At 37.8% G+C, this 14490-nt stretch overlaps 1 protein-coding gene across 1 annotated transcript in view; it reads right to left on the bottom strand.

Annotated features, from left to right (window-relative positions):
- Nucleotides 1-1858: 1858 nt before the first annotated feature.
- The window catches only part of PDE10A (phosphodiesterase 10A), a 194471-nt gene continuing 181839 nt past the window's right edge, over nt 1859-14490 (bottom strand). The window contains exons 21-22 of the mRNA XM_056344009.1: nt 12411-12499; nt 1859-6527 (exon numbers count right to left, since the gene is read on the bottom strand). Coding sequence (XP_056199984.1) covers nt 6410-6527; nt 12411-12499 — 207 coding nt within the window. The 3' untranslated portion in view covers nt 1859-6409. The remainder of the gene's footprint in view (nt 6528-12410; nt 12500-14490) is intronic.

Below are 14490 nucleotides of genomic sequence, written 5' to 3'. Positions count from 1 at the left end.
GACTTTTAAACAACAGGTCTTACACACACACCAACTACCTTCTGAAGCATTTCTCTGTACCTCGTTCTTGACCCAGAAAGAAAGAATTTAATCTTCATAAGCAACATCCATGGTACAGGCAGCTCTTCCTAGAGCACTACTGAAACACATTGAAAACAACACTTTTCTCCCTAGTCTAAAGAAGAGAGACTAAAGACTGAGGAAGGGGAATTTCTCCTTAGTAATTGTCTTCAGCAAAATAAGTAAAACAAAGTAATCTCCAACACTTATTGAACAGGTGAAATCAATTTAAGTCTCTTTCCCCTTACAATTGACTCAAATGAGCACAGGATTTCACAGAGCACTTGGATACATCCACATAAGCCTAATTCAAAGTTCCTCAAAACCAACACAAATGCTCCTTTCCTCCCTTCAATGAGCTTGTTAAAAGTGTTTTTACATTTATATTTTCCAGTATCTGCAAAGGAATGTATTCAGTGGCTGGTTTTTATTAGTCTCTGATGATGTTTTTTCAATAATAAAGGGCTAACAATCTTAAAGAAAGCATACTAACTGGTCAGTGACCATCAATGGCAACACAGCATGCTGTGCTACAAGAGCTAAGTCTGCATGACAAGCAGAAAAATACGAAAAGGCATGTGACTGACAGCCACCAATTTTAAAAGCTTGGCCAGAAAGTCATTAATTGACTTCACCCTACAGTTCCTTGCCAACAACAGCAAAACAGGTGGAAAGGACCAAGTTAATAGTATCTACAGAAACATTCTCCTTTTATTACCTCTCTCTCAAAACTTAAAAAGCTAAAAGTATGCATTAAATGTCAGTGCAGTTTCTGTTTCATCACACAAGTTAGCCCGAGCAGCATGTCCCCTGCAGCAAACAGAGCTTTCTGGAAGGGGTGGCCGCAACAGCACAAACCCAAGTTTATTTTGTAAAAATATGTTTTTGACAACTTTATGCAGTACTTAGACCAAAAGAGTTGTCTTGGAAACCTGTTCCTGGTGAAGTTGTCCTAGCAATGCTGAGTTCCTTCATGTGGAGGGAGACCAGGAACATTTGGAGACCATGCTGAGAACCAGAGACAGAGCTCAGGTTGAACGCTCTATCCCAGGCCAAACATTTTAGAGCATGGAAGGATCATGCAGAGCCATAGACACAAGGCCACTGAGGTCTATGGACAGCAACTACCCTGTTTACCGAACATGAACAGTGCAAGAGATCTTTGAAACAAATCAATGTATTAGGTGGGTAAATACACAGGATTTTTTTTTCCCCCTCATTTTTTTCACCTATTTTATAAATATCTGCTGATGTGTTCAAAATTGTGCTTTACGGTTCCCTGAATCTACCTCATCTTTTCAGGGTACTGCCATCTGTCAAAGCCTTAAAATTCGGCTGCAGGACTATTTTTTTTTACAATTCAGCATCTGAGCATGTCCATAATTCCCAAAATGTAGCAAATGATTCTGCATCAGCTGTACTGCCATTTGACAGTGGCAAAGCAACGATTTGTGTAGAAGTATCTGTCAACAGCAAGGTGAGCTCTCTGCCAGCAGGAGGGCAAACAGGAAAGTGGATCCCTTTGCAGTTTGTGACAATGTGAACTTGCAATAGGTGATAAAATATACATTTTTTTTCTTTTAAAAAAGAATGAACTTTCATGTTGCGAAAACACATCATAATCCATAAACTGCAATTACATGGAAAATCAGGCACCACCTTTTTAAAGGATTCTGTTATGTTTTGAATCCCTTTCTCCTGTGGTTTACTTGTGGTATAAACACACATATACACATACACACACACTTTCCCATCCCTCACTTCCACTCCCAATAATAGCAAAAATAAACATGAAAAATAATATTAAAAAACTCTGTATTCAGTAATATTCACACCAAAGTATATGTATAGATATATCAATTAAAATTATGAACATTTCTAAATATATTTTATGTATCATACATATATTTATATGTATAATTACATATCCACAGAAGTAGTCTTGCTGTGCTAAAGCCAGCAGTAAAAGCAAAACCAGGTTTCACAATAGGACACCCATATATGCATATGTACTGGCTGTTTGGTTTGTGAATTTATTTACAACTTAACTGTATCATAATAAATGCTTACTGTTCTATTGTACAAACGTAATAGTAAAGGTTTAGGTTTGTTTTTTAAATACAAAGACTGCAAATGAATACATGAAAAAAATTACACACCATGTACAGTATTTATAATTTATAAATGCAAAGTTAAGACCTCTTTAAATTATTGCACTTGCATATTTTTGTTTTTTTACAAAGATATTTTATATGTATCATATATATATATATATGTGTGTGTAAATATATATATATATAAAACAATTTTTTCAGCTCACTAACTGTAGTAAAGTTGAATGTTGTTACCTTGAAGTTCTTTCTTCTTCACATAACAGCCCAACCTGAATTTTGAATATATATGAAACTACTCTACAAATCAGTTTGATCTACCCTAGAAAGCAGTCTGTTATTTTAGGTTGTTTGACAGAGTATACACCCGTATTACAATCGAGCACAGTTTTTGGTCAAAAAGCAAAACAGGAGTTATGATGTGCCTTTGCTAGATTGGGGTATATAACTTAAAGTTTGAACATGAACTTCCTTGTAGTAGTGTGCAGAAAGCCTTTTCTGTGTTTAGAATGAGTAAATTAATTGTTTCACTTCACAGAACTGTTTCTGTATCACAGTGTTTGAGGCAAATGCATTATTTCAAGAGGGTCATAATTGTTTTGAGCATCTAACAATCTATTTTTTTAACATGAATAGTTACTTGCTATCCCTACAATTTTAACACAAAATATTCTAAATGCAGTCACAGCAAACTGATCACACTGTTCTAAGTTTAAACACATGCCAGAAGTCTGTGCTACATAAAAAGATGAAATCCACACTGCATGTCCTCTCCAATGTAAATATGTTTTATCGCATACTTACTAAAAAAATCTATTGCATTTCTATAATGGTCACTTATAAAAAAAATAATAATACTGCCATGAGTTGAACCATTACAGCAGAACGTTGCACTATGGAACAAAATTCACAGAGTAATTATAACAGTGCAGTTTCTATCAGCACTGTAATAAAATATGCAACACCTCAGATGAGGAACATGCTATGTCAACTACTTTTCTCACTTAGTGCATACCTTCCAGGCATGATTTCATAATAGATTAGAAATGCTCAGATACAGCTTCAGCATTTTTACCTTTACTGGGCTTAGAAGGGAAAACCAATTGGAATTGTCAACAAACATAATGCAGTTCTGGGAGTATAAAGTCTAACACTTCTAGGAAAGGAGAGATCTGTTAGGGTTTTTATACATTCTTATTGATCTTGGGAAAATCAGCTTTAGCAGGATAAAAATGCAAGGAAGAATGGCTTTTGGCGATTTAATTTAAGATGCCTTACAGACCTAGATGTCTTACACTATCTGTGAGTTCCATTCGGAATTTGTAATAGTCAAATCTCAACATGAACTTAAGCCATGAAATTCAAATGCAGCTTCAGAGTTTTAATTTTTGGTGTTTTTTAATTTGGAAGCACGGGTATAAGTCTGCTCCTACAAAAAAAACCCAATCAACCAAACAACCCATATCTGAATCTTCACTCTGTAAATGCTGAGGCAGACTAAATTTGCTTAGAAAATACAGCCCATCATGGCGCTTTTTTTTTTTTTTTTGTCTAGGTGCTAACAGAGAGTAACATTTTTGTCATGACCTCTCTCCTTTTACACACCAGGGAAACAAACCAAACCACAAATATTGACACCATAATTTTTAATTCTAATGGACATTGTACTATAGCAAACATATATATTACGTGGTTTGGATAGTTCTATATTAGAAACAATACCTGATTGACTTGAGACATTAATAGAACAAATTACTGACAATTTGACAGATTTGCTAGGGAACCATGTTTTGTATCAGTACTTATAACCTTCAAAATATAAATTATGTGATACTGCCAAATATTTTGAATGGTAAGTAACAGAACTAGTGAAGTTACCTTCACTGTCAATGAGTAAAAGATGAATTAAAAGCTTAACATACACACAGAAACAGAATGGCAAGCAATATTTTTGCAATGCTTGTAATATCAGCATTCAAAGAGGGAGAATAACAGCAATTATACTTAACCCATGAAGGAAAAACTACCCATCCAGTTGTTGGGGTATCTGAATTGCAGAGAGTATTTTTGTAGTCACTGTGGATTTGGATAATTTCCATGTAAATTAGGAACCATGGATTGCGTCTCAAGTACTCAGCAGATGAAAGGCTGCATCTGCATGATTTACTTAAAACAGAACTGCTAAGGATTAAAGCAGAGGACACAGCATGAGATACTATTCATTCTACTTTGGTGTGTTTCCTGCCATTTTTAAAAAAATGCCAAACTAATTTGCTGTGGTTAACAATGAATTTCTGCACTTAGAATTGGTAAAGCAAACAGAAAAAAATTATGGGGTTGCTGCTAGGTAATCTGTTCCATACAAATAAGGTAACTTCATATTGAATTCTCAGCCTCTGGGATATCTATGTACTGCAAAGGCTTAGGTGCATTTACATTATGCAATTATTTATCACATACTGTACACATGTACAGATACTGGTATGTGCTCGACCATAACAGAAGGCAAAACTCAAGAGTCCAAGTAATTTACATGAAACCCATACGATGGCATGCTTATTAGAGCAACACAGCTCAACAGACATGAGATGGAAAAAGAGAACCTGTGTTCTGTCTTTAAGACCCTATTAATTGTTAAAGTTACACAAATGGCCATGTTATCATGGAACAACTGCAAAAGTATATTACCTGTGAAAAAGCATATAATGCAGTATAGGCTGTATGTGAAAGGTATGCAAAGCCTGTGTTTTCACCTACTGTACGGATCAATATGAAGATTTTTTTCCTCATTATTTTTAAGGGAAAGATGAAGGCAAATTAAGTGTTGTTGAAACATACTCCGCAAAATTGCACTAAATTTAAAAGAGTGGCATTAAATGCAAGGTCTTAAAGTCTGTGCAGAGGTTTGTAAGGCTGAAGCCTAAGTCAGCACAGAACTGTAAACACACTATTTTAGCGTACTTTTCTTCAGTCAGCTATTCTTTCACTAAGAAAGGCAGTTCTAAGCCCTGGAAATTTTTCTGTACTAGGGGAAAAAAAGCAAACAGACAAATGGAGAATTTTTGTAATTTCACTCATCTCAGGATGGGGGAAAAGAGCAGCAGAAGACATGCAGTGTTACTGTGCAACACAAAAGCTAGTCAATACAAAAACATTTTTGATTTATTGTGATGGTACCACCATCCCTCTTATCAGACCTGACTTTTCTGACAAAGCTTTTGTTCCCAGCAGATAGCATACCTCGGGTATGTCTCCAATACCTTTTAAAATACAACTCAGCAGGTAGAAATAAAAATTATGACTTTACTTAATTGTGAGCTAGGCAAGGAAATCTTTGCTGTCACATTTAAATTTTAATCTGATACTTCTGTCACTATGGATACAAAAACTCCAACCTGAAACTCTCTTATATCAGAGATAAATATCCAGTACTTCCAGTGTTTAAAGGGAGGAGTTGTCTAGCTTTATAAACTATTCTGAAGAACAAAGCACCATCACTAGTTCTTTCAACGTTTGCCATGTAAGTGACAGATAATTTGCATCATGATGCTTGATGAAGTACTTTGAAACTTTAACCCGAATGTTGGTTTTCCTTTAGTTTGCAGCAAGAGAATTCACTGTAACCTAAGCATGAATGATAGCCTCCAAGGATTCTGCTGGAATTCAAACTGATTACAAGTAGATCACACATAAACATTCACAATAGCAATGGGTATATTGTTCTATTTATAGCCAAGAACTCCCAAGTGACACTGGTGTTAAAGCCAGCCACAGGACGGTATAATAAAAGTACCATTGAAACCCTTACTAGAAAGATACAATTTAGAAGTACCCCCTAAGATTTTATTCTGCCCCCCTCCCTGCCCCCCCATCAGTTTTAAATTAAGGCCTCAGCAATGTAGCCCATGAGATAAGGCCAGTCTTTTATATTCACAAGTTGTAAGTTCTCTTTTGATAGCTGACTCCAAAACATCTGGGTTGTCATTTTCCCTCTGTTGATGTTGTGTCACTAGTGTAGATCAGGAGATTGGCTGCCAGAGTCATTTAGCTGAGGTAACTCCATGAGTGTTACCTTCCTAGGCAGATCTACTTCTTAGCATTCTGTAGCTTTTCTTTTTCCTTTTTTTTCTCTCTCTTTTTTTTTTTTTTTTAATTCCCCAAATAAAAATGAACCAAAACTAAAAACCCCCAAAATAAGCAGGGATGCTTTTCAGGTTCAAGCAATCTGTTGCTGCTGTTCAGTCATCGATCTTCACAGGAAGTGAATCTGAGGTCCCAGGAGCGAGGGACTGGGAGGGAATCCATATGGAGGCTTCCTCACCTCTTGTTACTTTCTCCCATTGGTTGAGATTGTCCCTAGAGATGCAAAGAAGTCAGAGGTAAAGCACAGTACATAAGTTTACCAGGATTTCTTCCTAACAACACTGTCTGTTGTACTATAATTTGAGATTTAGCTTTATGCTTTATATTGGTAACTGTCATCAAGATTTTATCATCTTTCGATTATTTCAGCCTTTACCTTCAGTTATTCTATTTTCTAATTCTGTGTGGCTCATACAGGTGTAGACTATATATAAGCCTACAGTATACCTTCCCCAGAATGAGCCCTGCAGCTACAGGCAGCACCTGATTCCATTACAGATTTCTAGCCCTCATGGCTGCAGAGAAAACCCAGCTGTGACCCAAGAGAGACACATCTGCAAAGACTGAAACAGCAGTCTGGACACAAGCAGCCTTCCTCACTTCAGACTTCAGGGATTTTACCACAGTGTACTTTGGCCCTTTTCAAAACCACCACAGAAATCAGGACTTTTGCCAGGAAACTTCCTTCCCTGGAAACCACAGAAGCACATTAAGCCTTCTTAAACTCCTGCACATGGGCTCTATAAAATGACGTGTGCCAACATCATAGTATCAACTTTCTATTACTATTATGGTGATCATACTGTCAAGCTAGCACATTTAAAAAGTAGTGCAAGCTGCTACATTTAAAGAGTAACTTCCCTGAGACAGAAAGTTTTTTTAGTGTCACAGCCTGGCCAACCCCCCAGTCCAAAGTTTGGTTCACAAGACATAAAATGATGAGGAATCAAGCTGGTGATGTTCTGATGATCTGAAGGGAGTACAGACCCATCATCTTACTTGTGGTACACTAGTACCACTCCAGTGACTTGGAATTCTATGCTGATGATATCCAACAGCAGACAATACTTGCTTGCAACCCGAGGCCAAATCTAGCATTCGGTCTTCCAATACAGAGAAAGCAAGCAAGCACAACTTCTCACTATCAGATACCTAGTTACTAAAACAACAGGTCTTAGATGTCTTCAGTAAACAAACAGGATGGTAAAAAGTGCTACGTGTCATATTATCGTATTACACTGGAATTTATGTTGCAGAGCTCTTCTGATTTTTATGTCACAGCTTTGCCAAAACAGTTGATAAGACAGCAATGAGCTGAAAGTGCAATGAAGGGGTTAGAAAAAATGTGGCATTTTCTGGGGATGAGGGAAGGCAGGACCTGATGGAGCCTGTCACAGAAAGCTAGTGCCCTCTATGTCAGGGGTCCTCAAACTACAGCCCGTGGGCTGGATATGGCCCCCCAGGGTCCTCAATCTGCACACACCCCCCCCCCCCCCCCCCCCCCGTATTTACAGACCCCCCCTGCCCCCCGCCGGCGGTTTGGGGGGGAAACCAAGCAGCCGCAGATGGCCTCCTGCCACTTCATCCGTGCGCCGGCCCCCTGGTTAAAAAGATTGAGGACCCCTGCTCTAGGGTAACACCTACACCATTTTCTGCAGACAGATGGAAACCTGCTCTGCCAGTGCTCCAGGCCAACTGCAAGTCATGAAGCCAGCACTAATATGTGCTGAATCTCAGCTCACACAATCAGGCAATAAGGGTTATCAAAATCAAACTGTCACTATTTCTAGGTCCTTTTCCTGAAATTGGGAAAGTAATGAGAAGGATTGCAGCCAAAATATTTTTAAATTATACCAGTTTCATCAATAATTGAGAAACCTGAAAGCACATGGAAATTTGTTTAAAATTATTGGGTCTGAAATAAAGAGAAAAAAAAATAATCACCTCCCCTCATCCTCAAAATAAATATACTGTCATAGATTTGCCACTTTGGCAGGCCTACTGAGTGCGTGTGCTACAAAACACACATAGGACTTACTCTGAACACTAACACAGGTAGCTGGTAGTTTTGATCTACAATGAATGACAAAAGAGTATTTTAAAAATGTGGAATAAATTACAGGACTAGAAAAACTTCTAGATTCTTTGCTGCTACTTTACCTCAGAGAAATCAGTGACTGATACTTTTTTGCTTTGTTGTTTTTAAAAGATTTAGATAATATGATTCATTTGCCTTTGTGCTCCCAATGAAGCCCTGGCTCCTGAGTGTCTGGAATAAATGCCCAGAGGCTCTCAAAATAAAAACCTTGATGCTGACATGCTGCCTTGGCTGCTTCTGCTGCTATTATTTGCAGCTGGTGTCTGCCTTCCAAACAACTCAAGGATGCAGCAGTTTAAACACTGTGTTCCAAGAACGAGCACTGCTGGTGAGGGGGTGATATCAAAATCAGTTCAGTCAGCAACTGAGGCAATACCAGACAGGAACGAGGCTGTATTCCTCTCCTCACACTGAATAAGTTACCTGTCAAAACTAAAGGAAAAAAACAGTCTAGTGCGAAATCAGCTATTTGCAACACTCTGGAGTAACCTAAACCCTGCAATAACATACATTTTTAGTAACTGGGGAGTTGAAATTAGATCTAAGTTCTTGATTTCCTACTCTGCATCTCCTAGTCTGAACTCTCAACACTTCCTCCTCAACCCCCTCAAACAGACAGCAGAAGGTAATCTCAAGGCTAAGCTAAAACTATCAAACTGCTCCTCAGAAGACTTTATGCCAGGGTGTGGATTTTCAGGAAGCTCTTTAGTCTTACGGAGGTTTTACACCCCATCCACACACCTATGCTCCAGTTCTGCATCAGTGCAATCTGAATTAAGGAATGTATAAGAACAAGGTGAGGAGCTGTGTCTGTACAGAGCTGTGCCCAGTCTGGAGGCTGTGGCAGTATAGCTTTCAGAAGTATCAGTATTATAACTATAATTAGAACTCCAAACAATAAACATAATTTCTAGAATAGAAAAAGTTCATATAATCTCTGCCACCAGTCTGATTGCTTTTACTTCAGACATCATGCCTTTTGCAGAGACACCCACTGTTGAAAATATGTCCATGCTTGATCTTTAGAATCACGGAGAATCTTTCATCTAGAACCCATATGCATGTGGGTTCTTGACACTCTGCAATTCAACTTTAAAACTCCTCAGCTGAGTACTGAAAGATGGACTGTGAGGTATTACAAGCCACTTTTGCCAATAAGCCTCATATGGATATCCGTATGGCTAGAAAACAAAAGATATGGGTCTTCCCAGAACGCTGCTCCTGAAAAAGACACCATGCAGTCTTAAGTGCTCATCCTAGACTCTCTGCACCTCAGTTCCCATCAAGTGGAGTAACAATGCTTCTTACCAAAGGTACTGGCAGGCTTACACAACTTGTTCTACAGTAAATATAAACCCAAATATAAACCTCCCATTTGATTGTGCTAGTGCCAGAACTTTCCTGACATCCAGCGCTGAGGTTACTTTATTAGTCATACAGACTCTGCAAGAGATTTTCATGTGAAAAGCATATAAATACTGATTTGGGGAGTAAAAGTACACCCAGCTGTTGACAAGTAATACAAAAGAAATAAAAATTTTCACATATATAAAGCAGTTTGACAATATTTATTAGCTTGAGTAGAGACAGGTCACTGGAAACACTCATGAGAGCATTACTGCCTTTCTAATGGTAGGTATTATAGTCAATAGTACATATACCCATTAAATATATAGTGGGTATAAAACTCTGACTGACAACATGGTTATGCAAAGTACAATCTGTGTTCCAGTTACATGGATTGAAAAACCGATCATTTAGCTTTCAGCCATCAATACAGCTGACGCAACATGCATTCAAGCAAGGATTACAAAGAGTTAGAAAACTTCCAAGAACTCAGACTACCTCTCAGTAAAGCAGTTATAAAGCATCACAACCTTGCAGAGACTGAAAGGATTACAAGTGGTTCTGTAATTTACTTCATGTTCTCTGACTTCACACTGAAAGCAACACTTCTTTATTTATCAGCATACACATTATTCAATAATCACACTACCAACATGTATATATTAGGTCAACATGGCCCGGGGAGTACATTTTCCTACCCCATACTGTAGCTCTGACTTCCAAAACAGGATTTAGACTTTAATACCATTATGATAGTAACACACTCCACAGCATTTTGAAACTGGACAAGTGTTTAATGCTATCTTGTAACTGATGGAATCACTAAAATATGCACTTATGAATACTTCCATGTTACTCAATTTAGGATAACAAATTACAGCCTATTATTTACCAGATATTGTTACTTTCATAGCTTCTAAGGACAAAAGACACTAACAGAAGGATCACCTAGCCCGGTCTCCTGGAAAAGACAGGCCTTAGTAATTTTATCACAGTAACTGTGCCTCAGGCCTGTATCCTTTTTACCTTTCTCTTTTTAGAACTATACCTAGCTCCGGTTTAAGATCTTCAATTGACAAAATTCCACAAGATTTTTTTTTTTTTTTAAAAAAAGACATATTCACCATATTCCTTGTTTGAACATTCGGGCTTCAAGTAGTCTTTGCCTGCTAAATTAATGAACTTGTTCTACTCAGAACACATACTATGGAGACTGTCACAGATTTTGAAAAAGTAATTCTCTTGGATAAACTAAATACATCATGTCAGATTTTTTAGTCTCTCACTATAAGCTCTCAAAACATTCTTTAAGCTCTTTCTTAATCTTTTCTTATTTGCTTGTGTCTTCATCCACTCTTCTTAAAGCACAGACACTAAACAGGATTCCATCTGTAGCCCCATTAATGTAACAACTGCAGAGGTATAGTCTCTAATCCTACTTAATATTCCCCTCCAAATCCACCTAAGGGTTGCAGAGCCATGCCCAGCAGTGGGACCTTAGAGGCAGCTGACTATTAATGATGGCTCCCAGATAGATATTCACTGCTTCTCGTAAGATAGTCCATTGTCCCACTGGTACAGACCTACATATTCTTCTCATAGCTACATGAAATACTGTCTGGGTGCAAAGGAAATTACTTGCTAACCACTACCTTAAATTTCACAGTATTTTGTATATAGTGGGCACCCTTCTGTCACTTCACACAGGTCATTTAATCCACAAGATCAGGAAAGTGACAGACTTGGTAGATCTGCCAGACAGGACAAAGAAAAAGTTCAATGCAAGCTAGAAAAAGGACCACAGGAGAAAAAATAAAGATTATGAGAAAAGTCTTAGCAAGAGCATAGAAAACAGGCCTCTTTTCCCTGGATGTGACTAAAGATTGGTGGCACTTTATGAACCAACTGTTTTTCTTTAGGGAATACCGATTAACCTGAAACTGGAACATTTTCATGAAGTATGCTGGTTTCAACATAAGTTTTGTCAGGAAAGATTGCTAAGGTTCAGGATATAATTATTGGACAGAACTACCTACAAAGAGTTTCATGATCATTCCAGGGTACAAGCAACCAGTTGGCTAAGGACCATTGCCTCTTCTCCAGAAGATCCCAAGCTACATGCCAGCTGACTGATAGGAAAACATTACATTTGCTTCTCCCAAATCCCAGTGGTACTATCCTTATGCTCCCAATTACTGAATATTCCAGGGATCTTTACTTTTCTGCTTTTTAATAAAAAATGTTCTGACATTAAATAAAACCACATGCAAACCCATGTTTTTTTAATGAAACAGAATTCTAGCCAATCTTAGTTGTGAGAACTATGTTGAAGTAAAAAGGACACAGAGGGAAATTGCACTGAACCAGCCTAGATAAGGATATATAAGCACTGAACCTCTTTCCCTCTAAATGCTTTTGGGGTCAAATGCATTTAATCAGCTGTGTCTGTAGATCTGCACTGGATAGTCCCAGCCAGTGGTTATTACCTCTGGATTTCTGCACAGATTAATGTGAGATGCGTAACCCTGTTTATCTGCATGCAAATTCTAAAATTAAAAGTCTGTTTTTCCAGCCAAACTTGTAAATCATGTTTTTTTTTTTTTTTCTTTAACCAAGCTACATGCTATGCAAAAACTTGTACATTTACTCACCTGCATGCTCGGAGTAGTGGCCCAGTTGGAGGAAATATCTGTGCAAGTGTGGTGTAACATGGGATGGCTACAGCATTGTAGAACCCAATCTATGAAAAATAACAATTAAAAAGTTAAATGTTGCCAAACTACAATACTGGCAGTTAACAGCCAACTATCTCAAAGCTGTTGACTACTCTCTTAATTACTGCTTATGTTAGCACTTCATACTTCTGCGTCTCCTCTCAATATCTGAATACTTTAAAACGAAGCAGTGAAGTCTCTGGCAATTACAAGTTGTTTACATGCCTCTCTGTTAGGACTAATATGGCTGCTTCAGACAGGATTTTCTATGGGACCTTTTATTGTCCAATTGATTTAAACTGATCTACTCAGGATCTGTTTGGCTTTTTGGTGTCAGTAGTGGCTGGAAGTAGGTGTAGGTGGCAGAACCATTTCATAGAACCACAGAAAAGTTGGAATGGATTGCAAGGGACCTTAAAGATCATCTGGTTCCAACCCCTTGCCATGGGCAGGGACACCTTCTGCTAGAACAGGTTGCTCAAAGCCCCATCCACTGCAATTTCTGCAAACTATAGTCTTGTGATGTTTGGGTTTTTTTTTTTTTCTTTTATAAAAGGAAAGTTGTACAGCATTGCTAAAACATGGTCAAATTCTGGATGGTTCTGATGTCCTCCAGAGTATGTATTCCATACTTTAATTTACTGGAGATGCTAGGGGTTTTGCACCTTTGGAAAGTGTACACTGTTACCAACAATTGGTTTTCAAGTTCTTTTAATGTATGTGGTTCAGTGACATATATTTTTACCATTAGCATATAAACCTATTTAGAGAACATCAAATGAGCACCTTTTTAATGGTATCTGATTCATACAGGCTCAGAGGCCTATGACAGCTGCCATGTCACAGCTGAATTGTCATGACATGATGGAATTTTTAGAAAATGCTACTTATCTATTAGCAAGGATGACAGGTTAAATTCAGATCCATTATAACATCACTCATTCATCTCAGACTCTTACGATAGTTACAGTAGTGCACGATGATCCTTTTCTTTGGGCAGAGTTTTTAAATGCCTTTTATTGAAATACCATATACTGTACTGTGACCAAAGCATTTAAGAAGAAGTCTCCTTTTACCAGTCTGATTTCTGAATAAGGGACAACATTTAAAGAGCAACTCTTGCCATCACCTCCATCAATGCAGAGATTCCTCCCATTCTGCTAGGTAACAAGTCCATTCTGTACTTAGAAAAAAATAAGATACATTTTCTGACCTGAGAACCTAATAGTTTGAATAGAAGTAATCATATGTAACCAACAGAAAGAAACTGCATCTGGTGAGAAGGCAAGGCTGCACAAAGCTGTGAAGTCTGCTCAACAAAAAGTTATGCATAGTGCATTGTTTTCTTCCTATGTGCTTTTTCTTGTGGGTTTTTTTTTTTTTTCCTTTGCTTGTTTGTAAGACGGACTACTCCGCTTGTCTGCAGCTCTTGTATTCTGAGACTTGTTTGTTTAAACATTAATAAATTCATCACTCGCCATCAGAGAACCACTCCAGTCAGCTAACGGCCTACTAAAGCAACTGTTTGTGTACCTAGAAATTGAACTGAAATGAGGTAATAGCAGAAGGTGTCCCTGCCCATGGCTGGGCGGTTGGAACTAGATGATTGTTAAGGTCCCTTCCAACCCAAACCATTCTATGATTCTATGATTTCACTGGAAAATGGCAGATTACTCCACAGCTATCAAAAATTAAAATGGCACCTTAGGTACAGTCACAATTCTGGCTCAATGGGAAGTGTGTTGCCATTGCAAAACATAAAAGATTTTAACCAAACTAAGTTCATTTGCAATATAATCTGAACAACCTTCTCTTTGGAACCCTGATATTTAGAATAAAATGTGTCCTTTAAGGTCCTGAAATCTTTTAGGTTAAAATGTGTATCAATCAAGGAAGAAATAGCCTAAAAGGCTCAAAGGATTTAGGTTTTGAATAAAGCCAAGCTAATTAAAAACATTCCTTTACAAACAATTCCATTTCTGATGAGAGCAAACTCGCACAAATCCCTTTTGTAAAA

The sequence above is a fragment of the Falco biarmicus genome, chromosome 6 (assembly GCF_023638135.1).
Source record: "Falco biarmicus isolate bFalBia1 chromosome 6, bFalBia1.pri, whole genome shotgun sequence".
Taxonomy (NCBI): Eukaryota; Metazoa; Chordata; class Aves; order Falconiformes; family Falconidae; genus Falco; species Falco biarmicus.
Note: the sequence above shows the minus strand (reverse complement) of the source record. Positions and strands in the feature narration are given on the sequence as shown.